The following is a 22,191-nucleotide window of genomic DNA, read 5'->3' as shown; positions in this document are numbered from 1 at the left end:
CGTGGGATGCGGTGCTGGGGGGAAGGCATGGGGTTCTGATGCAGAGAGAGCTGGCGTGAAGACAGGACTCACTTCTGCTTTCTTTGCTGCTGCCAGTTCATCCTGAACGTGCGGCTGGACTACAGGATCTCCTACCTGCTTTCCGTCTTTAAGAAGGAGTTTGTGGAAGTCTACCCCATGCAGGACAGCGCGGCCGACGGGACGGCTCCTGCCTTCGACTCCACAAGTAACCCTCTCTCTTTGCTCTTGGTACAACTTCAGCTCAGCAAAGCCCCCAGGCTGGGGACACGGGCACTGGAGGTGACAGCTCCAGCAGCTCCGCGTCCCCGCGCCCGCCGGGGCTGTGCAGGAGGGACGGGGGGGGTCTGTGCAGGAGGGACGGGGGGGTCTGTGCAGGAGGGACGGGGGGGTCTGTGTCCGCCAGGGATGCTGGAGCAGGGGCTGGGAGCTGGGCTGGTTCCTGGGGGTGGATGTCAGTGCACAGGGCTGACACTGCTCCCCCCTTTCACGTCCCTCCCCCCTCCCCCAGCTGCAGCCATGAACCTGGAGCGGATCGGGGAGCACGCCGAGGCCATGTTTGGTGTGGGGTGAGTCCTGCGCCCGGTGCACGGCTGTGAAGGCTGATGCGTCTGTCCCCATTGACCCCGGGGGGGACAGCGCACACCAGCTCCCACGCAGCTGCTAACGCCACGCGCTTTTGTCCTGGCTGCAGGAAGACGAGCAGCATGTTGGAGGTGGATGACGAGGGAGGGAGGATGTTCCTGCGGGTGCTGATCCACCTGACCATGCACGACTACCCGCCGCTCATCTCCGGCTCCCTGCAGCTCCTCTTCAAGCACTTCAGCCAGCGGCAGGAGGTCTTGCACACCTTCAAACAGGTAACACTGCCTGGGGCACCTCGGAGCCCACCGCTGGCTGTGGGTGCAGGACGTGGGACGGGCCTTGGCCCCTTGCCTTGGGAGGAACGTCTGGGAGAGGAGGGGAAGGGGGTTTGTGCCGCAAACTAGAGCCCCTGGGGATGTTGCTGCAGGTTCAGCTCCTGATCTCAGCCCAGGATGTTGAGAACTACAAGGTGATCAAGTCGGAGTTGGACAAACTCCGCACCATGGTGGAGAAATCAGAGCTCTGGGTGGACAAGAAGGGCAGCAGCAAAGGCGACAGCGCGGTGGAGGGGAACAAGAAGGAGAAGAAGGAGGTGAGAGCCCTGAGCAAGACCCTGGCAGGCAGAGCTGTGGCTTCAGTCCAGCTCCATGGGCTGTGTCCCCTCTCCCTGGGGGGCTCGGGGGGTCCTGTGGGGTGGGGTTGTGCCCCAGGCTCTGCAGAGCTGCGGTGGGACTCTGACACTGTCTGTGTCCCCTTGCAGCTTGCTGCCGATGAAGAGGTCATTGCCCCGGGAGAGAAGAGCAGCGAGAACTACCAGATAGTCAAGGGGGTGAGTGAGACCAAATCCCGTCCCCAGGGCTGCGCAGCCGGGCGTGCAGGGAGCAGCTGGGCTCCTGGAACGCACATCTGGATGGCAAGCAAGCCCCAGCACCGGTGGCCATCCCAGTGGGCTCCCAGGCTCGGTCCCCTCTGCCATGGTCCTTCTGTCCCCAGATCCTGGAGCGGCTGAATAAGATGTGCGGGGTCGGGGAGCAAGTGCGCAAGAAGCAGCAGCGCCTGCTGAAGAACATGGACGCCCACAAAGTGATGCTGGACCTGCTGCAGATCCCCTACGAGAAGGTGGGTGGGTGGTCCCTGAATGCCCAGGGGGCCGCGGGGACCCCGGTGCTGCAGCGGGGCAGGAGGGGCAGCACCGCCCCCCGCGCTCCGTCCCTCACCAGCTCTGGCCTTTTCTCACCCTTCCTCAGGGGGATGCCAAGATGATGGAGATTCTGAAGTTCACCCACCAGTTCCTGCAGAAGTTTTGTGCTGGCAACCAGGAAAACCAGGCCCTGCTGCACAAACACCTCAACCTGTTCCTGACCCCGGGGGTGAGCAGCGGGGGGTGAAGGGTGCTGGGAGGCAACGGCACAGGGACAGACCTCGGTACCGCTCCCGGGGCTGGGAGCAGGAGGAGGAGGAGACCCCGGGGAGGAAGGGTTTGGGCAGGAGGGGCGGCCGTTCCGCGCAGCCCCCAGCCTCACTCTGCCCCGGTCCCGCAGCTGCTGGAGGCCGAGACGATGCAGCACATCTTCCTCAACAACTACCAGCTCTGCTCGGAGATCAACGAGACGGTGCCGCAGCACTTCATCCACTGCGTGGCCACCCATGGCCGCCACGTCCAGTACCTCGACTTCCTGCACACCATTATCAAGGCCGAGGGCAAGTACGTCAAGAAGTGCCAGGACATGATCATGACGGAGGTGAGCAGCTCTCCCCAGCCCGCGGGGCCGGCTTGCGGGTGGCTTGGCACAGCTCCCAGGAGCACACCGTTGGCTTCTTCCTTGAGGAAGAGCCTTCGCAGCCATGCTGGCTTCTCCCTGGAGCACGAAGCATCTCCAGGAGCTTAATGCAAGGTCCAAGAGCCATTTTGGAGTCCTGCAAGCTGTGATTTTTGATAGCGCTGCAAATAATTTGTTCTCCCCATAAATGCACAGCCCTGTCACCCATCAGCGGGCGCTCCCTCTCGTTGCCCTGCTGCGGAGAATGCTGTTTGCTGCCTTGCGAGGTTTCTGACCCTCCTTCTCCAGAGCAGTGACCACTGACACTTCCCTGCAGCTCACCAACGCTGGGGACGACGTGGTGGTTTTCTACAACGACAAGGCTTCGCTGGCCACCCTGCTGGAGATGATGACGGCAGCGCGGGACGGGGTGGAGGAGAACAGCCCGCTCATGTACCACATCTCGCTGGTGGACCTGCTGGCCGCCTGCGCCGAGGGCAAGAACGTCTACACGGAGATCAAGTGCACGTCCCTGCTGCCCCTGGAGGACGTGGTGCGGGTGGTGACACACGAGGACTGCATCACGGAGGTACGGGGGGCCCGGCGAGCTGCTGGCCCTGCTCTGGCTGCCTTCAGAGGGCGCCTGAGCCTTCCTCCCGCCTGGCAGGTGAAGATGGCCTACGTGAACTTCGTCAACCACTGCTACGTGGACACGGAGGTGGAGATGAAGGAGATCTACACCAGCAACCACATCTGGACTCTCTTTGAGAACTTCACTCTGGACATGGCCCAGGTGCGTGCGGGGTTTGGGCGGGAGGGACGTGCCAGCAACAGCAGCTGCGTCAGGTGGGAGCAGGCTGGTGTCACCGAGGCTCCCTCGAATCCCAGGGAGCGCTGTGGACGTGGGCACCCTGGGGACTGGTGGGGCTGCTGAGGAGCAGTCAGGGCTCCCTGGTGCAGAGCCAGGCGCTGTGTCACCAGCCGTGTCCCTCGGCTCAGCGAGGTCCCAGCAGCTCTGCGTGCCAGCAGCGCCTGGCCAGGACGTGCTCACCTCACCTGGTGCCACCAGCGTCCTCCCTTGTCCCCACAGATGTGCAAGAAGCGAGAGAAACGCCTGCCAGACCCCACGCTGGAGAAGTACGTGCTGACGGTGGTGCTGGACACCATCAACGCCTTCTTCAGCTCCCCCTTCTCGGAGAACAGCACCTCGCTGCAGGTGAGGAGGCGCTGCGTGGCCGGGGAGGACAGCGGCTCATCGAGCCCCAGAACGAGGTCTGGACACAGCTGGCGCTGACACAAACCCACCCGCCCTCTCCTTTAGACCCACCAGACCATCGTGGTGCAGCTTCTCCAGTCCACCACGCGGCTGCTGGAGTGTCCGTGGCTGCAGCAGCAGCACCGCAGCGCGGTGGAAGCCTGCATCCGCACGCTGGCCATGGTCGGTAAGGACCTGCCGCAGGGTCATCTATGCCCCCCGCCAGGGGATCCCCCACCCTTGGGTGCCGCTGCCCCAGCAACCAACACGAGCCACCTTCACCCAGCGAGGGGCTCCCCCAGGAATGGGGATGTCGGGCTCTGGGATGTGCTGGTTCTGAGCTGAATCGCCGGGTGTGAGCGGGTGGTGTGAGAAGAGCCGAGGCCTGGGCTTGGCTGGGAGATCCGTGGTGTGTCCCCTGGTGCCAGGCCTGGACACAACGCCGGGCTGGTGGCGGTTTTCCCTGGGCCCGCCCGTGGCTGCCTGAGTCAGGCCGGGCGCTCAGCGCTGAGTCAGCGTGCGGAGGGGACGGAAGGGACTGCTGGTGCTGACGCACCGCCGGGGATTCCCCTTTGCACCCAGGCAGGGTGCTTACGACATCGCGGTGCTGGGCTTTCCCAACCAAAACTGGGGGTGGTGGCTCTTTCCATCCTGCGTTGGGCAGTGGGGAGAGATGGATGGATGGATGGGTGGATGAGAATACTCTACCCCTCACTAGCCTGGAGGAGTCTACTCTTGTGTTTAACCCAGGTCTCTGCTGCAAATGCAGGGCTGGGGAGGGCCCAGCTGATGACACAGTCCGGGTCAGCCCTGTCCCCAGCCCTGGCTCCTTGTCCCGCAGCCAAGAGCCGCTCCATCGCGCTGCCCATGGACCTGGACGCCCACGTCAGCTCCCTGCTCAACAGCAGCTCCACCAGCACCGTGCAGAGGAACACATCCAGCTACAAGACGGCGACACGGACCTTCCCTCGCGTCTCCACCACCCCCAACCAGTGGGACTACAAGAACATCATCGAGAAGCTGCAGGTGTGGGCAGGGGGACAATGGTGGCAGCAGGCACGGGTGCTGCGGGGTCCCTGTCCCCTGCGCATATCTCCTGCGTGTGCGCTGGCCCTGAGCGTGTGTGTGGGTTTCAGGACATCATCACGGCGCTGGAGGATCGCCTGAAGCCGCTGGTGGAGGCGGAGCTGTCCGTCCTGGTGGATGTTCTCCACCGGCCGGAGCTGCTGTTCATGGAGGGGACCGAGGCGTTTCAGCGCTGCGAGAGCGGAGGCTTCCTGTCCAAGTGAGGATGTTTGCAATTGCTCGGGGGGTGCTGGGAGAGCTGGGAAGGGCTGGTGAGCATCGTCTTTGTGGGTCGTGCGTCCCAGTGTGCGCCTGCAGCCCGGAGGGGTGGTGGGGACGGTTCCCTCGGGGACTCCCTTGTCCCTCTGGGCTGTGTGACGGTGGCTGTGCGGTGCCAGGCTGGTGCAGCACACCAAGGACCTGATGGAGACGGAGGAGAAGCTGTGCATCAAGGTGCTGAGGACGCTGCAGCAGATGCTGGTGAAGAGGAACAGATATGGCGAGAGGGTGAGCACCACGGTCCCGTGGCGCGTCCCAGCCCTGCAGCCCTGCACCCGCGCTGCAGCGCCCTGGCTGCTCGGCCTCGTCTTGCTCCAGCGCGGAGACTCACGATGTTTATTTGTCTTGGCAGGGCAACCTGCTGCGGAAAATGCTCCTGAACAATTACCTGCAGAACAAGAAGTCGAGTTCCAAAGGAGAAATCGTGGATGCTGCTGGGGGAGGTGAGTGCGTGGCTCCTGCCCCTGCCCTGTGTCACGCACCTCGAGTGCCCGGCTCCCATGCCGTGGTGGGGCCGGGGCTGGAGCTGCTCTCCATGCCCACACCTCCACGGGAGAAAAGGATCCAGGGGTGCAGGGACGGGGCTGAGGTGCCGCAGCAGTGATGTAGCTGTGCTCGTTCTGCACCGCCGCAGCACCACGTCCATGTCCTCTCACGCAGGCCAGGACCAGGACTGGTCCGCCATCGCTGCCGTCCAGTGCCGGCTGGACCGAGAAGGGGCCACCAAGCTGGTGGCTGACCTCATCATGAACACCAAGAACGAGAAGATCTTCCAGGAGAGCATCCTGCTTGCCATCCGGCTGCTGGATGGGGGCAACACCGAGATCCAGGTGCTGGGCGGTGGGCGCCAGCCCCGGGATGTGGGCAGCGATGGTTTGATGGGTGCGGTGTGATGGTCCCAGTGCTTGGGGGGCACTGCTGGGCAGCCCTGTGTTCTGGGTTGGCCCCTGAGCATCCCGCTTTGCCAAAGCCCCTTTGCTTGCGTGGCTTTGCTGGCTGTGTGGAAGAGGAATTGCAGAAATCAGAGAGCAGGTCTTGAGTGCCGCAGACTGCCCAGGCAGAGGGGTGGGCAGGGACAGCGCGAGCCCATGGTGGAGGTTTGAACGCTGTCCTCCCTCCTCCCAGAAATCCTTCTACAACCTCATGACGAGCGACAAGAAGTCTGAGAAGTTCTTCAAGGTTCTGCATGACCGGATGAAGAAAGCGCAGCAGGAGACCAAGTCTACGGTGTCTGTGAACATGAGTGACATCGGGAACAAGCCCCGTGAGGACAAAGATGAGCATGACCCTGGCACCAAAGGTAAGGGGCCGTGTCCCCTTGGTAAAGCCAATGTCTTCTAGTTGGATAGCCCGATGCTGACAAGGTTGGGTTCCCTCTAGGACGAGAAGACACCTTCCTGATGCCCGGCACCCCCTCCCGATACCCGATGGCCTTAGGGTTTCGGAAGGGCCATGACACCGGGGAGCAGGGCCAGAACAATGAGATGGGGGTGACAGTCCTGATCATGGAGCCCATTCTGCGGTTCCTGCAGCTTCTCTGCGAGAACCACAACCGGGACCTGCAGGTTGGTTACAGGGCTGCCGGGGCCCGCGGTCAGGGCAGGGCCACCGGGGTAACCGAGACTTTCCTCGACAGAACTTCCTCCGGTGCCAGAACAACAAAACCAACTACAACCTGGTGTGCGAGACGCTGCAGTTCCTCGACATCATGTGCGGCAGCACCACGGGGGGGCTGGGGCTGCTGGGGCTCTACATCAACGAGTACAACGTGGCGCTCATCACCCAGACGCTGGAGACCCTCACCGAGTACTGCCAGGGGCCTTGCCACGAGAACCAGGTCTGCGGCACCGCCGCGGGGTGTCCGGAGCACCTCACCCCTTATCAGGGACACCCGAGCGGGGAATTGGGGTGGGTGGGAGGGAAAACAGTGGGGAGTGGGAGCAGAACATGGGATGGAGGGAATGCTGGGGTGCGCAGGAGTGCTGTGGGTTATGTGCTTGGGTAGATGCAAACGGGTTAAATAACACAGCGGTGGAAATGGGGCCCTGCCCAGGGGCTCCCAGGGTAAGCAGGCAGGTCAGCGCTGTGCGCAGGGCGCTGGTTTGGACTGGGCTGTGTTGGAGGGCGAAGCTGGAAGGGCTGGCAGCGCTGGTGGGGTAACATGTTGTATCACCCCCCAGAGCTGCATCGTCACCCATGAGTCAAACGGCATCGACATCATCACCGCCCTCATCCTCAACGACATCAGCCCCCTCTGCAAGTACCGCATGGACCTGGTGCTGCAGCTGAAGGTGGGCACAGCTGGGGGGGCAGACACACAGCTGCGTGTGCCGTGGGGTGCGCTGGGGACTGTGTCAAGTCCTCGTGTGTGGGAGCAGGTGGGTTTGGTGGGATGGGGCTGGCGCATCTTTACCGTGTGAGGCTCAGGTGCCTCTGGGTGGGGGTCTCTGCCCACCCTGGGCACAGCTCCCTTCAGCGAGCGCTTCTCCTCGCCAGGACAATGCCTCCAAGCTCCTCCTGGCGCTCATGGAGAGCAGACACGACAGTGAAAACGCTGAGCGGATCCTCATCAGCCTCCGCCCGCAGGAGCTGGTAAGAGCTGGTGGTGAAACCCCGCGGTGAGCCCCGGCCCCCCCAGCTGGTGCCCATTGCTGCGCCTCTTCTGCCTGCGCGGCCTGGCGCAGTTTTTGGTTTGAAATCTGATCAATATCTCCGTACTGCTGGTCACACACTAGCCTCTGCACGAGCATCCTTGACGAATGGTTTTCCCAGGCGAGAAAAACGAGGCAAGGGGCAGGGGAGAAGCTCATTGTCCCTCCGCTGCCCTCCAGGTTGACGTGATCAAGAAGGCCTATCTGCAGGAGGAGGAGTGCGAAAACGCCGAGGTTTCCCCCCGGGAAGTCGGCCACAACATTTATATCCTGGCGCTGCAGGTACCGAGCTGGGGCGGGCTGGGCGCCCCGTGCCGCACTGCGCTCCCGCTCACCGGCTTGCACCTATTTCTCCATATTTATTTGTGCTTCCTCCAGCCAGGCACGGCTGGGAATGTGCTTTTGGCTCCTGTGGGAAGCCAGCCCCCCCGCTCCCCTGAGCGCCCCACGTCCCTGTCCCCTGAGCGCCCCACGTCCCTGTCCCCTGTGCGCCCCGCGTCCCGCTCCCTGTGCGCGGTGGCCGCTCACCAGCTGTGCCATCGCTGTCCTTCTTCCAGCTGTCCCGACACAACAAGTCCCTGCAGCAGCTCCTGAAGCCGGTGAAGCGCATCCAGGAGGAGGAGGAGGAGGGCATCTCGTCCATGGTACGGAGGCAGAGCCCCCCCAGCCCTGAGCAGCAGCTGCAAAGAGCTGCTCCTCCTACCCAGGGTTTTGTTAGTTAAGAGTTGATGGGTTTTGGTGCTCCCCAGGGGGACTAAAGACAGACAGGCTGATCAGTGCCCTTGTAGCCAAACCACAAGCCCAAAGGCACGTGCACCACGTTCCGGCGAGCTGTGTCTGTGGGGCTCAGCTGTGGGGTGACACTCCGCTCGCCACGGGGACAGGCTGGTGGTCCTGATGGGGTTGTGCTGGTACCCACTTTGTCCCCTTCCTCTTAGCAAAGGAAGGGCCGAGTCCTTCGCTGCCATTTCTTGCCAATGTGCCTTAGATTCCAAGCGAGATTCAGCAGTAATATGATTTCCCTGGGGTTTCATGGACATTGATTTGTAATTTGTGGATTAGCAGCATTTGGATGTAATTATTGCGGGGAATCTAATGTCTGTCACCTCAGGGAGTGCTCATGCCCCTTTAGGAACTTTTAATTCATTTGCTTTTTCCCAAAACCTCATCAGCTCTGGTAGATGTGGGAGGCTGTTGTCAGTGCAGAGTTAGGCTCGACTCAGGCCGTGTTCACCCTCTCTCCTCTCCCGACCCCAGCTCAGCCTCAACAACAAGCAGCTGACGCAGATGCTGAAGTCGACGGCCCCGGTGCAGGAGGAGGAGGAGGATCCGCTGGCGTATTACGAGAAACACACGTCGCAGATCGAGGCAAGGCCGCCAGCGGCGGGGCCGCGTGCCTGAGGCGCCGCCACGCGCAGCTGCCCCAGCGCAGGGGCTGCCGCTGCGGGCGGGACGCGCGGCGCTGGGCGAGGGGCTGGCGCTGCTCGGAGCCCAGCGGGGCGGGGAGGCACGGCTGGCTCGGGGAGAGGAGCCCGCCCTGGCCGGGGCCGGAGCTCAGGGCGCCTCCCCGTCGCCTGCAGATCGTGCGCCTGGACCGCAGCATGGAGCAGATCATCTTCCCGGTGCCCGGCATCTGCGAGTTCCTCACCAAGGAGACCAAGTACCGGCTCTTCACCACCACGGAGCAGGACGAGCAGGGCAGCAAAGTCAGTGACTTCTTCGACCAGTCGTCCTTCCTCCACAACGAGATGGAATGGCAGAAGAAGCTGCGCAGTAAGAGCAAACCAGACCTGCCTTGGGGCCCCCTCGGCCAGCACGGGCACTTCCAGCAGCCCCCGCCGTGGCCCTGGGGGGTGGCCCCGGGGGGTGGCCCTGCTTGGGAAGGGCTGCAAACCCGGGCTGCATTCTGGACATAGCAGCTCTGAGCTCCCTGTGCTCCACAACCCACTGGGCAGTTTGTAGGGAGTGGAGGTTAATCCAGACGTCTCCTCCATGCCTGTTAGTGCAGTTCCTTGGTAGCCTGAAATGTGTCTCACAGCACATTCCCTGGGATTACACCTGCACGTGTCTTCCCCTGGAAAGTCCCCTCTTCATTTGTTTGCCGTTGCCTTCTCCTAAGCCAGGATCTAGCAGCTACATATGGGAAATAAAGTTGTTTCTCTGCACCCCGCAGAGCTGCTTAGGTGCTTTCAGGGCTGCACCAGGACGGAAATCCTGGCTTAAAATAACAGGAGCTTAATGGAGTCACACTGTAAATACCGCAGTGCAGCTAAGGAGCGGTGTGGCAGCTCTGAAAACACTCGCAGATCCAGTCAAAACTGCCCCAGGAACTGGGCAGGAAACGTGTTTCCAGTGTGGATGGGAAGTTGCTGGCTGGGGCTCCCCTGGGACCGGGGCTGGAAACACAAAGATTCTGCTGCTGGGGACACGAGGCTGCGGGAAGTGGGCGATGGGCGGGAGATGGAGCCGGTCTGATTCCAAGGTGCCAGAGCAGGTCAAAGGGCTGAGAAGCCAAGAAATGTGAGCAGTGACATTTTGAACTTACCCTCCTGTTGCAGCAGATGAGGAGGGAGTGTTTATTAAGGTTTGGAAGGCAGCGGGAGGCGAGGGTCCCTCTGGGCCGCTGGCTGTGCTGAGCCGGGCTCTGCGGGCGTCTGGGAGGACTAAACCTTCCCGGCTGGCACGAGGTTGCTGAGCTCCGTGTGTCTGCCTCCTCTCCCCGCAGGCATGCCGCTGATGTACTGGTTCTCCCGCAGAATGACGCTCTGGGGAAGCATTTCCTTCAACCTGGCCGTCTTCATCAACATCATCATTGCTTTCTTCTACCCCTATGTTGAAGCCACTTCCATGGGTAAGTGCCCCAGCACTTGGTGTTTGAGGCTCCAGTGGGAGTTTGAGCTCAGCTCAGTGGGATTATGAACTCATGACCTCTGGTCTAACTAGACCAGGGCTCTACCCCTGAGCTGTGGAGCCTCCTGGCCAGCACCTTGGTTTTCCCTGGGCAGTAACAGCATTTAGTCTCATGCCATTCAATTGCATGGGTGTTTTCTTCCCAGGAGTGCTGGACTCCCCCCTGATCTCGCTGCTCTTCTGGATCCTGATCTGCTTCTCCATCATGGCCCTGTTCACTAAGCGCTACGGCGTCAGGCCGCTGCTCGTGGCGCTGATCTTGCGGTCCATCTATTACCTGGGCATCGGACTCACTCTGAACATACTGGGAGCTCTCAATGTAAGTTCTCCAGCGCTGGAAAAATAGCGCAGCCGCCCACGACACGGGAGGTTGTTCTGCATTCACGGGGTGCGGCAAACCCCACTCCCCCGTCTCTGGTTGTTCCCCAGCTGGCCAACAAGATCGTGTTTGTGGTGAGCTTCGTGGGCAACCGCGGCACCTTCATCCGAGGCTACAAGGCCATGATCATGGATGTGGAGTTTCTTTACCACGTTGGCTACATCCTGACGAGCGTCCTGGGGCTCTTTGTGCACGAGCTCTTCTACAGCATCCTGGTACGATAAGTGCAGCTGTTTGGGGCAGGGAGGTGGCCTGTCTGCCCCCTTAGATGCTGGAAGGTTCCGCGACACCTTCCAGGGGCTGACTGATAACAGCAGCGAGAACAATTCGCCGTGCTCTCATCTTTGCGCTGGCCGATCTTTCTGCCTGCGCCAGGATCTGTTACTGTCTCTCTCGCGCTCTTTTGCCGTCTCTCTCTTTCTCATCTCAGCTGTGCATGTTATCTGGGCCAGCTGGGGCACAGCGGGAGCTGCTGAGGGCACAGGCGGGTGCGTGTGCCCTGTTCTTGGCTCTCCTGCTGTGCACAAGTCCCTTCATTCTTCTCTGCTTCCCTACAGTAAGCTGGGAAACTTAAATGCTTTATGCAGAAGTTAGTCAAGGTCTGCTGAGGGATCCAGGATGAAAGGGGACGTAGGTAGGCCAGGCGTTACCAAGAAAAGCACCCTGTGGCATTTCTTTGCTCCTGTGTCCCTTCAGCTGTTCGACTTGATCTACCGCGAGGAGACCTTGTTTAACGTCATCAAGAGCGTGACGCGGAACGGGCGCTCCATCCTGCTGACAGCGCTCCTGGCGCTCATCCTCGTCTACCTCTTCTCCATCGTGGGCTTCCTGTTCCTCAAGGACGACTTCATCCTGGAGGTGGAGCGGCTGCCGGCCGGCAAAGCCACAGGTTGTGCAGCCCCGGAGCGGGGCCGTGCGCGAGCCCTGCTGCTCCCGCTGCCACAGCACGCGTGGGCGTGGGTGTGGGGGTGTGGGTGGGTGTGGGGGGGGTGGGTGGGTGTGGATGTGTGGGTGGGTGGGTGTGGGTGTGTGGGTGGGTGGGTGTGGATGTGTGGGTGGGTGTGGGTGTGTGGGTGGGTGGGTGTGGATGTGTGGGTGGGTGTGGGTGTGTGGGTGGGTGGGTGTGGGTGGGTGTGTGGATGAGTGGGTGTGGATGTGTGGGTGGGTGTGGGTGTGTGGGTGGGTGTGGGTGGGTGTGGGTGGGTGGGTGTGGGTGGGTGTGGATGTGTGGGTGGGTGGGTGTGGGTGGGTGGGTGTGGGTGTGTGGGTGGGTGGGGGTGGGTGGGTGTGGGTGTGGGTGGGTGGGTGTGTGTGGGTGTGTGCACAACCCCCCGTCACACTGGGTTTGGGGCTGGTGGAGACAACAGCTGCCTGTGCTGCCTTAGGGACCTTGTGCTGCAGAGCGGGGTTTGGGGTGATGGTGGAGAGGAGGGTGGGCAGCTACAAATAGTTTTAGCATTGTTAGAGCAAAAGATTCAAAGCCTAAAAAAGGCCAGGAGAATGGGAAACAACTCTTTTTAAAGAAGCTTGAAAGCTCAGGAAGAGGCAGTTGCTGAGCACGCAGGGCAGCAGCAACGAGCTTTGCTCAGGCACACGGGTGCCTTGACGAGGCTGATGGTTTCTTGCAGATGACCCCCTGGGGATGCACAGGAACATGGAGACCTTCATGGAGTCGTGCAGCGGGGACAAGATCAGCTGCTCAGCTGTGCCCACTGCCCTGGAAGGTAAGCGGGTGCATGAGCAAGCCCAGCTCTGCTGGTTAGCCGCCCGGTTTGGCAGCGCGCTCAGGAAATCCCAGCTTTTCAAAGGCGGAAACAAACATCCCACTCTCTGGCACACATTAGGCAAGAGACCTGCAAATTTTGCACTGACCTTGGCATTAAATGTTGAAGTAGATTCAGTTTAGTCATAAAGGAAGCGGGAGCTTTGGGAGCGCTCAGCCAAACACTCCGCAGCACGAGCCGAGCTGGAGGAGCTGGGACTTCTGCCCTGGCTGTGCGCTGGGGTTTTACCTTTATGTCCCATTCTGGTGCTCCAGAAACAGCCGCCGAGCAGTGGGAACGCGCCTGTGACACGCTGCTCATGTGCATCGTCACCGTCCTGAACCACGGGCTGAGGAACGGCGGGGGCGTGGGCGACATTCTGCGCAAGCCGTCCAAGGACGTGAGTTTGGACCCTTCCTCCTGCCCTGTCCTGCTGCATCTACCGTTTCTTCTGCCCTGTCCTGCTGCACTTACTGCTGTGCAGCCGCCTTCCCTCCCTGGGAACAGTGACACCAGCGCTGTCCCCGCACTGTCCCAGCGCTTCCCTCCCCTCTCCCCATCGCACCCTTTGTTCCTCCTCTCTGGCGGGGCTGGAGGTGCCAGGGACACGTTTGTCCATTTCTTCCATCACAGGAGTCCTTGTTTCCCGCTCGGGTTGTCTACGACCTGCTCTTCTTCTTTATCGTCATTATCATCGTCCTTAACCTCATCTTTGGGGTCATTATTGACACTTTTGCTGATCTGAGGAGCGAGAAGCAGAAGAAGGAGGAGATACTGAAGACGACCTGCTTCATCTGCGGTGAGCGCTGGGGCTCGCGCTGGGGCTGAGGGAAGGGAAGGAGCTTCAACCGGCTTCTGGGTTTGATTCGGTTCACAGCAAAATGTGAACGTGCTCAGCAGTGGGTCAGGGCAGCGTGGGGAGGCTGAAACAGGGACACGAACTGAGAGGGGAAATTGGCTGCGGTGTTCCTCACCTCCTGGTAATGAGGTGGTAATGTCAAATGCCACCTTTGGAGTCCTCACCGTGCACCTGCCACTGCTGAGGCCACCTGAGCAGTGGAGAAAAAAGCACCGTGTTACTAAGGAAGTAAAATACAAGAAAATGTTCTGGAACGCTCATAGTCATCCAAAAAAGGGAATAAAAAAACTAAGTCCAGCTGCTTTTTTCTTAAAAGATCCACTGGGTGCCTTTTATGCTTTTTGATACATAAGCAGAAAGCACAGCTGGTAGCACTTTAAAGGGAATTCTCCTGAATACACAACTGGCTTGTTTTCCCCTGGTTGTGGATGCTGTTTGTGTGCTAAATGCCAAGTAATTATTTAAAAGCACTTCTTGAAAGTCACACCTGGGAGAGGTGCCATGATCGGTGCCTTCCGTCTGCTTGCTCACTTCTTCCCGCTGCCTCTCCCAGGGCTGGAAAGGGACAAGTTTGACAACAAGACGGTGTCGTTTGAGGAGCACATTAAATACGAGCATAACATGTGGAACTACTTGTACTTCATCGTGCTGGTGCGGGTGAAGAACAAGACAGACTACACGGGGCCCGAGAGCTACGTGGCGCAGATGATCAAGGTACGTGGCACAGATGATCAAGGTAGGTACATGGCACAGGTGATCCAGGTACGTGGTGCAGATGATGCAGGTACGTGGTGCAGATGATGCAGGTACGTGGTGCAGATGATTGAGGTACATGGCGCAGATGATGCAGGTACATGGCGCAGCTGATCCAGGTGTGGGTCCTCCCAGGGCAGCTCCGTCGCTGTCAAACCTGCCTGCCCCAGGCGGGTGTTGGAGAACAAAGGGCTTGCCAAAGAAAAACACTTCTGAGGAGCTTTTGGAAAATATTTAATAATGATGTTGTTGCCTTAGTTTGTTCTTTGCTGGTTATTTTCACTTTGCAACCTCAGCCAGCACCATGTTGTCTATTTGATGTTTTGTACTGTGTTATTTAAGGATTGGCCCAAGGGCAGAGGCACACGGTAGAGAGCGGGACTTCAAGGTTATTTCAAGGCAAGGAGGGAGGGAAAGGAAATCTAGACGAGAAAAACTTGAACTGGAGAGCAGAAGGCTGCAGGAAGTCCAGCAAGGGACTGCGCATGGGAAACTGCAAAGCTGCAGACAAACCAGCCCCAAGAACTCCTTTAATCCCCGCACATAGGCAGGGTCCCTGTTAAACCCCACCAGGTCTCTTCCCTCCTCCTCACCCCTCCATGGTCGCCTTTCCAGAACAAGAACCTCGACTGGTTCCCCCGCATGCGCGCCATGTCGCTGGTCAGCAACGAGGGCGAAGGGGAACAGAACGAGATCCGAAATCTTCAAGACAAACTCAACACCACGATGAAGCTGGTGTCCCATCTCACCTCCCAGCTGAACGAGCTGAAGGAACAGGTACTAAATACGTGTAAAAATAGGAGCACTTGAGCAACGCCTGCCTGTAGAAACTCACTGTCCTCACCAGAATAGACACTGATCGCAGGGAACAAGAGGCAGCTTCAGATCCAAAGCAAAGGACTCCTGCAGCTCTTTTCGGGGGGTTCAGGGACATTTGGGACATGTGCTTTTTTTATTTCCCAACTTGCTCACCAGCTATTCTGGCAGATGCTTTAAGCAGCCGTGAGGAGCACGTTAGTGACTCGAGTCCCGCTTTCCTGCCTCACTCATGTCCCTGTTTGACCTCCAGATGACAGAGCAACGCAAGCGCAGACAACGGATGGGCTTTGTGGACGTCCAGAACACCATGAACCACTGAGGCACCGAACAGCACCGGTTTCGCCCACCGAGGGACGGCACCGACGCGGCTGCTCGCTCCTGCGGTCCCCGCGTGGCCAGCGCTGCCCCAGCACGGTGCACGGGGACGGGCCGCGGCCAGCACTCTCCTTAGGTGCTCGTGAGCAATTCCGGACCCAGGGACTGGCCAGGATTCCTCACGACACCTGGACCCACAAGTTACGCTGATGCCCTTGTAGGAAGATAAATTATACCGGACTTTAGTTCCTCATTGCAATAACTCTTTATTTTGCAAATGTGGAGGGTTGTATCTTTATCTCCATGGCTGCCACCTCGGGGTGGTGTAACTAGCTGTAGGGCTGCAATATTTAACTTGCTCCCAGAGTGGCACTAGTACCCCTGGATCTTTGCAAACCAGCCACCGTATTTGCTGTCCCTGCTCCATGCTGATCCCTCTCCATTTAAAGAGTTCTGTTCGTCACTGTGCCGCAGGAAAGAGGAGCTAAACTCCAGGAGATGGATTTAATTTAACTCACCAGATGGGTATCCAGGTCTGTACTGGTGTGAACGAGTCTTCTGCCTTCTGTGCACCGAGGATATTTGGGCAGCAGGAGGCGGCGGCTGCGGGTTTACAGGAGTTCACTGTGAAGGGGTGTCCTGTGTTTTAGTTTCATCTCTGGTGTAATGTTTTACTTTTGTTTTGTTTTGTTATTGTCGTTACTTATGAACTAAAGTGTAAATTGCCTTAACTAAATTAAATACAAAGTCATGTTATAATAAAAACTTAAACATGGTAAAGACAGTGCCATTCCTGTGCGCTCTGGTACGCCGTGGAGCTCTTATAAATAGAAGCACCAGAACAACCCCCAGACCTGAAGCCAACCCAGGGCTGTGTTGCCCAAGCTCTCAGCTCCAGCTGTGCGATGTTAAGATGCAGCACGACTCCCCAGTCAGATGAAGAATGCGACCATGAAGAACTACCTCCAACACCAGCCCTGTTTGCCGGAGCTTTGGATTAGTGCCTGCCCAAAGTTTCCAATTCTTCCGCTACTTGCCAGGAAAACACTGTTCAAAAAAGGAGCAGCTGTTGGTGCTGCCGGGAGCCAAGCGCGGTCCTGGCGCGCTCCTGGCGCGCTCCGGGCCTGTGCCGCTGTTCCAACAGACACCAGTGCAAACGTTACAGCTTTAACAATGAATAAACACAGGCCAGAGCACTTGGCTAATCACACTTGCAATTTTTTATAGCGACCAGCAGCACACTGATTGAAATCTCAAGCTCTTACACGCCTCCCCCGTCACCACGGTACAGAGTCACCCTCGGTCCTCTCACAAGGAAAATAAATGTGATGATTACAGTGCCCCCTCCCTCAATTGCCAAAGCCGAGCTGTGTCTCCCCGTCACCTCTGTTACCTTCACCAGCACATTTAGAGCTAACACGGTCACACCTACTCGCCCTGTGCATCTCCTGGTTGTTCCACTTCCTGTAGCACAGAGGCTCGGGTCTAACCCCACCACGTTTCTTCCTCTGCCCTATGTTGCTCCAATGTGCTTGCGGCACAGACTTGTTAAGCTACGGCCAAGATTTTCAAGAAATAAGAGGGGGCACTAAACATGCAGGGTGTAAGGTGCAGGTCTGAACAAAAATGCTGTTGCTAAGAGGAATAAATGGTTTTATTCATCATGGCAACATACATACAGTGCTTTAGGAGTATATACAGCTGAGGATCTGGAGCTGGCCTGTCACTTCAAGTCCTCTTCAGGCTTCTTGGCATAGAACCTTTCTCGCAGTTTTCTCCACGTCCCTTTTTTCATGTCTTCCATCTGTTTCAGAACATCTGCAAAAGGAGAGCAGGAGAGAGATGGGGATCAGGAGAACAGAAGAGCAAAGGAACGCAAGCTCTCTTACAACAGCTTTGCCTCACATATATTTTCCTTCTTTTGACTTTTCATCTTAATGAATTTCTACTTATTTCGAGGCCCGAGGCAAGTTTGTTTTCCCTTCCAATCAGTTGTGCAGGGAGCCCCTTATCACTCACAACTCACATTCTGTTTCCACGCACTGCAGTCAAAGTTTGGAACTGGAGCAGAACAAACCGCACAAGCTGCCCACACTGCACTTAATAAACGATCCGGCTGAGGGTATTTCTGCCTCGCGGTGCCCTGTTTGCCCTCAGTCTCACACAAAAGGAGAAAAACTGAAGGGAATATGAACATGGTGAAACAAGCTGCGGATTTTTAGAATGTTGTAGCAAACGTGCATTTCTCTCACACAGCTCCTGCCACCTGATCTCACAGAGCCCTTGCAGACCCTTTGCTGTTCCTGCCCAGTGCAAAATACGCTCCATCTTTTGCCCTGAGAGATTACTGAAGATCTCCCCGAATATTCCTGACCTTATTCCTCACTAAACATCCCCACTGCCTTGCACGGCCATCCCATTCTGTCCTGCAGTCAAAGCTGCTCAGCAGAAGCAACACGGTGAACACCGAAAGACAAAAAATACCTTGAACTCCTGCTCAGACTCATTCTCTGACCACACACACAATTAGTACCTGTCGCTAGGATCATCTTGCAATCTTCTACCGTCACTCCAGTGAAGCTCGTGTCTTTCAGGCGAGGATACTTCATAACCGAGCAAGAGAAGGAGAGAGAGACAAAGGTGTTACTTGTAGTGCACTAAAACAGGTCAAAATGTCACCACAGCAGAGCCTGAGCTCATTTTCAGTCAAGCTCTACGAATTCCGTTCATCTACAGCATAAACTACCACCTGTGCTGTTCGTATGTGTCCCCAAGTGACCAAAGGCACCAGGCAGCGCTGCACCACCCAGCCGCACATCTGTCTGTCCAACATTCCCCCAAACCCTGCTGGGCCGAGGGCGGTGACAGCCCCGAGAGGGGGACGGCGGCTCACGCCAACGCTCACCTTGTTTTTGTAGTAGTTGGTGTGGATCCTGACTAAGCTCTCGTACATCTGGTCACAGGCCTCAGGGTCAGCAATCTGGAAAGGCACAAAAGTATCACACAGTTGTATTTTAAACCCCCACAGGAGAAAAAAATCATTTCTAGGCTTGTGAGAGGACAGTCCGGAGCAGCTCCGGCGGCTCCTCCGCCCTGTGCCGTGCTGGCGGCCCCGGGACGCTGCTCCACAGCGCTGAACGCTTGCTTTCCCCTCCACTTCCCACCACCTTGGCCTGCAGGAATAACGAGACACATCATTTCCAGAATGGACCCTGAACCCTGCTCGAAAAGATGTGACAGATCAACTGTGAACACACTGTTACCGAGGGCACTGCCAGACAGTTTCCTTGTCCTGTTTATTGGCCACTGCTGTGAAATTCCACTTAAAGGCCGGTTTGTCTCACTGTTCTATTCTAAAGTATCAAACAGGATAATGTACTAGGATGGAAGTTACAAAATCCCGACACAGGCTTAAAATAGTTTATAATTGATTAGAGAAAAGCAGCATGAAAGACGTCGGGCAGCTTGTGAAGGGTAAATGGATTTCTATTCTGGTCTAGTAAGTTGGAAAGATCTTGTTAATACCCAGCGCTGTGCCGGTGCCTCGGACAGGTGCCTGGTCAGCAGCCGCGCTGGCACGGCCTCTCGGGTTTCAGTCTTACAAGGGAGCCAACTCAACCAGAACTCTGCGTTGCTGCTCCATGACATCGAACAAGTGATTAAAACTGGTACAAGAACAGGAATAGCGTGGACAGTAACACCTCGGGATAAAGTGACGCGCTCATCTGTCCTTGGGACACGGGTGCAGGTTCAGCGCGGGGCGGGCGGCGCCTCCTTTAACAGGTAACGGCTGCTGCAGGAGGGAGGACGGACAGACAGACAGAAGCACCATCACACTGCAGGTGATCTGCAGCTTAGCACACCTTGCAGTCACGTTTCAAACGACCCCGCTAATGTTTCAGTAATGACGGCAGAAATAGCTATTAAACGCGTAGCAGAAATGGTATTCCTCCCCTGTAAAATCAGCAAATCTTATTCCGTGTGAATAAAACCGACATTAAACTGATAAAGTATCCTTGATGGTTCTCCTTCCTTTCTCAGACGTCCCTCCTGCTGTCTGCCAGGACATTCCTCCTTGCTATATTAAGCCCTTATACATACAAATTGACATCAGTGCTGTAGGCATCAATTCAGATGTTCAAGACAAGTGGCAGCTTTGGGATCTTGCAGCCAATTGATGCAGCATATTCAGCTGTGCTGAGCATATGAAAACGCAATAAGCACTTTCTGAAATGTCTGCCACAGACAATTCTGGTGACCAATATAGAATTAGGTGCCTATAATGGCCTCTTGAAGTAGAAAACGTATATCTGGAACAATGTTTTTATGCTAAGAAAGGGCACATTTACATTCCGCAGCAACGCCTCCCAGCCTGTGAAGGGCTGCAGCCCCCGTCAAGCATCACCTGCTCTAATGGATTTCAGCAGCAAAGCTGAATCTCCAGCACAATGACAACTGCAGCCAGAGTCCCGTTTTATAACCTGCCGTCCTCGCGGTGCCCGCAGCGCTGTACGCTGCTGTGTGCCCCGCGCCGCTGCGCGATGCTGTGTGCCCACACCGCTGCACGCTGCTGTGTGCCCCACACCGCTGCGCGCTGCTGTGTGCCCCGCGCCGCCGTGCGCTGCTGTGTGCCCCGCGCCGCTGCGCGATGCTGTGTGCCCCGCGCCGCTGCGCGCTGCTGTGTGCCCCGCGCCGCCGTGCGCTGCTGTGTGCCCCGCGCCGCTGTGTGCTGCTGTGTGGTGCTGTGTGCCCCACGCCGCTGTGTGCTGCTGTGTGCCCACATCGCCGTGCGCTGCTGTGTGCTGCTGTGTGCCAACACCGCGGCCGCAGGACCAGAGACAAGGCTGCGCTGGACCGGCCTTCAAAGCTCATCCAGCCCAGCCGAGCCAGAGCATCCACCGACCCCGCGCGGTGCCGCCTCATTCCGTTTGCTCTCCCGCTCCCACAGCCTTGGGACGAGGTTCACGGAAACACAATTAAAAGGCCAGAACAGCCGGCAGCCACGGCAGCTTCTCCCGCACGGGGAACCCGCTCCGTGGGGCCGGTGTCTCCGGAGCAGCCCCGGGAATCGCTCCGGCCCGTTCCCCAGCGCAGCCCCGGCACAACCGCCTCCAGCTGGAGCCGGGACAGCCCCGACGCGGGGGCTGCACGGAACGCACCCCCGTGTCAGCACCAAACTGAGGTTCGCGCCCCGAACCCGCCGCAGCCCCCTCCGGAAGCACGTTAACCCGGCCCGGCCCGCTCCCGCCGCCCCCGGAGCGGCCGAGGCGCCTGCGCGGCCCGGGCCCCGCCCCGCCCTCCCGCGCCGCCGCTCCGCCAGCCGCCCCACCTGCGTGTTGTCCCCCTCGCGGAACGCCTGCGCCACCCGCAGCCGCAGCGCCGCGCCCAGGTCCCGCTGCCGCTTGCTCTCCTCCACCGGCCACTCCTCGCACAGCCGCAGGAACCGCCGGTACCTGGAGGCCGCCATGGCTGCCGCCCACGTGACCTACGGCGGCCGCAGGGGGCGGGGCTGCGCATGTGCAGCGCGGCGGGGGCGGTTAAAGGCGCAGCGCCCTGGAGCCGCGGCACCGAGGGGCGGGCGGGCGGGCGGACGGACGGACGGACGGACGGACGGACGGACGGACACACACACACACACACACACACACACACACACACACACACACACACACACACACACACACACACACACACACACACACACACACACACACACACACACACACACACACACACACACACACACACACACACACACACACACACACACACACACACACACACACACACACACACACCGGCAGCGGGCGGGAGCTGTTGAGCGCGTTTATTTCGATCCCCCTGCCCCGGTGCGGGGCTCTGTAGCGGTTCCTCCTCCTCTGGGTTTCCCGCACCGTGCGGGCATTAATTGTGCTTGTCCCATAGTAATAATCAGACCCACGAAAGCTGTAAACATTGCTCTGAGCCTTTTGTTATTGTCTCTTCCAAACACACACACATAATCTTTGTATCAAAGGATTTACAGGTGACCTTCAGATCTAGTCCCTGACTCAATCTCGCCTTTTTATTTTTCTTTTTTATTAAGCAAAAATACCTCGATGTGAATGTTCTTTGTGGCTGATGCCTGACAGCACCATCGCATCCCCGTACTCCCCGCCCCTGCGGAGCCTCTGGCTTGGAAAGTTCCAGAAAGGTGCCCTGTGCGAGTCCGGCAGGGCCGTTCAACCTCCGCGGGGCCGGGGTTTGGTCTCCGTTTGCGCCGCAGCAGCGCGGAGCCCGCGGCGCCCCGTCTGCGTCTCCGTGGCGCCCCGTCTGCGTCTCCGTGGTGCCCCGTCCGCGTCTCCGCGGCGCCCCGTCCGCGTCTCCGTGGCGCCCCGTCCGCGTCTCCACGCCCGCCCCATCCCGCGATTTTCCGCCTCCCTCGTGTCCCTCCGCCCGGGTCACACGCAGAGCGCGCTCACCCTGCCCGCGCGCTCCCAGTCCCGCTCAAACGCACGATCCCGGCTCCAGCGCCGCAGGGCGAGCGGGTCCTGCTTTATCATTAAGACTGTTTCCAGTAGCGCTTCCTTTGGCTTGCGAATAAATCAAGGGCAGCAGTAAAACAAGAAAGGAAAGTAAATCCCGTGGCTGATCACAGGGGCTTTCAGCTCTTTGCTCTTTACGCTCGAGTTCAGTAACAGCACGTGGCGACCCTGCGCTTCCCAAGCAAGCTGTGGGTGCTGCCGCGGCGCCCCGAGCTGAGGCGCCGTCCCTCAGGGCTGTCGGTCACTACCAAATCCA

The 22,191-nt window shown here is 58.6% G+C and overlaps 2 protein-coding genes across 3 annotated transcripts in view; one reads left to right on the top strand and one right to left on the bottom strand.

Annotated features, from left to right (window-relative positions):
• ITPR3 (inositol 1,4,5-trisphosphate receptor type 3) overlaps nt 1–15,415 on the top strand; it is a gene marked incomplete at both ends in the record, with an annotated part of 34,749 nt that extends 19,334 nt beyond the window's left edge. Inside the window, 36 exons of the mRNA XM_080358153.1 lie at nt 97–226; nt 530–587; nt 713–878; nt 1,031–1,195; nt 1,364–1,432; nt 1,597–1,722; nt 1,851–1,973; nt 2,145–2,345; nt 2,701–2,952; nt 3,031–3,156; nt 3,454–3,579; nt 3,685–3,805; nt 4,460–4,644; nt 4,755–4,903; nt 5,082–5,190; nt 5,315–5,405; nt 5,623–5,792; nt 6,088–6,262; nt 6,343–6,527; nt 6,599–6,799; nt 7,143–7,253; nt 7,459–7,554; nt 7,794–7,895; nt 8,171–8,257; nt 8,871–8,981; nt 9,194–9,386; nt 10,339–10,464; nt 10,670–10,842; nt 10,953–11,117; nt 11,599–11,791; nt 12,531–12,626; nt 12,941–13,065; nt 13,299–13,464; nt 14,078–14,238; nt 14,893–15,054; nt 15,347–15,415. Coding sequence (XP_080214279.1) covers nt 97–226; nt 530–587; nt 713–878; nt 1,031–1,195; nt 1,364–1,432; nt 1,597–1,722; nt 1,851–1,973; nt 2,145–2,345; nt 2,701–2,952; nt 3,031–3,156; nt 3,454–3,579; nt 3,685–3,805; nt 4,460–4,644; nt 4,755–4,903; nt 5,082–5,190; nt 5,315–5,405; nt 5,623–5,792; nt 6,088–6,262; nt 6,343–6,527; nt 6,599–6,799; nt 7,143–7,253; nt 7,459–7,554; nt 7,794–7,895; nt 8,171–8,257; nt 8,871–8,981; nt 9,194–9,386; nt 10,339–10,464; nt 10,670–10,842; nt 10,953–11,117; nt 11,599–11,791; nt 12,531–12,626; nt 12,941–13,065; nt 13,299–13,464; nt 14,078–14,238; nt 14,893–15,054; nt 15,347–15,415 — 5,064 coding nt within the window. The remainder of the gene's footprint in view (nt 1–96; nt 227–529; nt 588–712; nt 879–1,030; nt 1,196–1,363; nt 1,433–1,596; nt 1,723–1,850; nt 1,974–2,144; nt 2,346–2,700; nt 2,953–3,030; nt 3,157–3,453; nt 3,580–3,684; nt 3,806–4,459; nt 4,645–4,754; nt 4,904–5,081; nt 5,191–5,314; nt 5,406–5,622; nt 5,793–6,087; nt 6,263–6,342; nt 6,528–6,598; nt 6,800–7,142; nt 7,254–7,458; nt 7,555–7,793; nt 7,896–8,170; nt 8,258–8,870; nt 8,982–9,193; nt 9,387–10,338; nt 10,465–10,669; nt 10,843–10,952; nt 11,118–11,598; nt 11,792–12,530; nt 12,627–12,940; nt 13,066–13,298; nt 13,465–14,077; nt 14,239–14,892; nt 15,055–15,346) is intronic.
• Nucleotides 15,416–15,702: 287 nt separating this feature from the next.
• Nucleotides 15,703–20,903, bottom strand: UQCC2 (ubiquinol-cytochrome c reductase complex assembly factor 2). 2 transcript variants are annotated; one of them, XM_080358128.1, is made up of 5 exons: nt 20,741–20,903; nt 18,317–18,391; nt 17,945–18,014; nt 17,091–17,229; nt 15,703–16,035 (listed from the first exon to the last, which is right to left on the bottom strand). In XM_080358128.1, exons 1-4 carry the CDS (start codon nt 20,876–20,878, stop codon nt 17,135–17,137), a joined length of 378 nt encoding a protein of 125 aa, XP_080214254.1. In that variant the 5' UTR covers nt 20,879–20,903; the 3' UTR covers nt 15,703–16,035; nt 17,091–17,134. The 2 variants fall into 2 exon arrangements, with proteins under 2 accessions (XP_080214254.1, XP_080214253.1); XM_080358127.1 differs by lacking the exon at nt 15,703–16,035 and having other exon boundaries at nt 17,048–17,229.
• Between the last annotated feature and the right edge of the window lie 1,288 nt (nt 20,904–22,191).

Source organism: Nesoenas mayeri (genome assembly GCF_963082525.1).
Source record: "Nesoenas mayeri genome assembly, chromosome: 23".
NCBI lineage: Eukaryota > Metazoa > Chordata > Aves > Columbiformes > Columbidae > Nesoenas > Nesoenas mayeri.
Note: the sequence above shows the minus strand (reverse complement) of the source record. Positions and strands in the feature narration are given on the sequence as shown.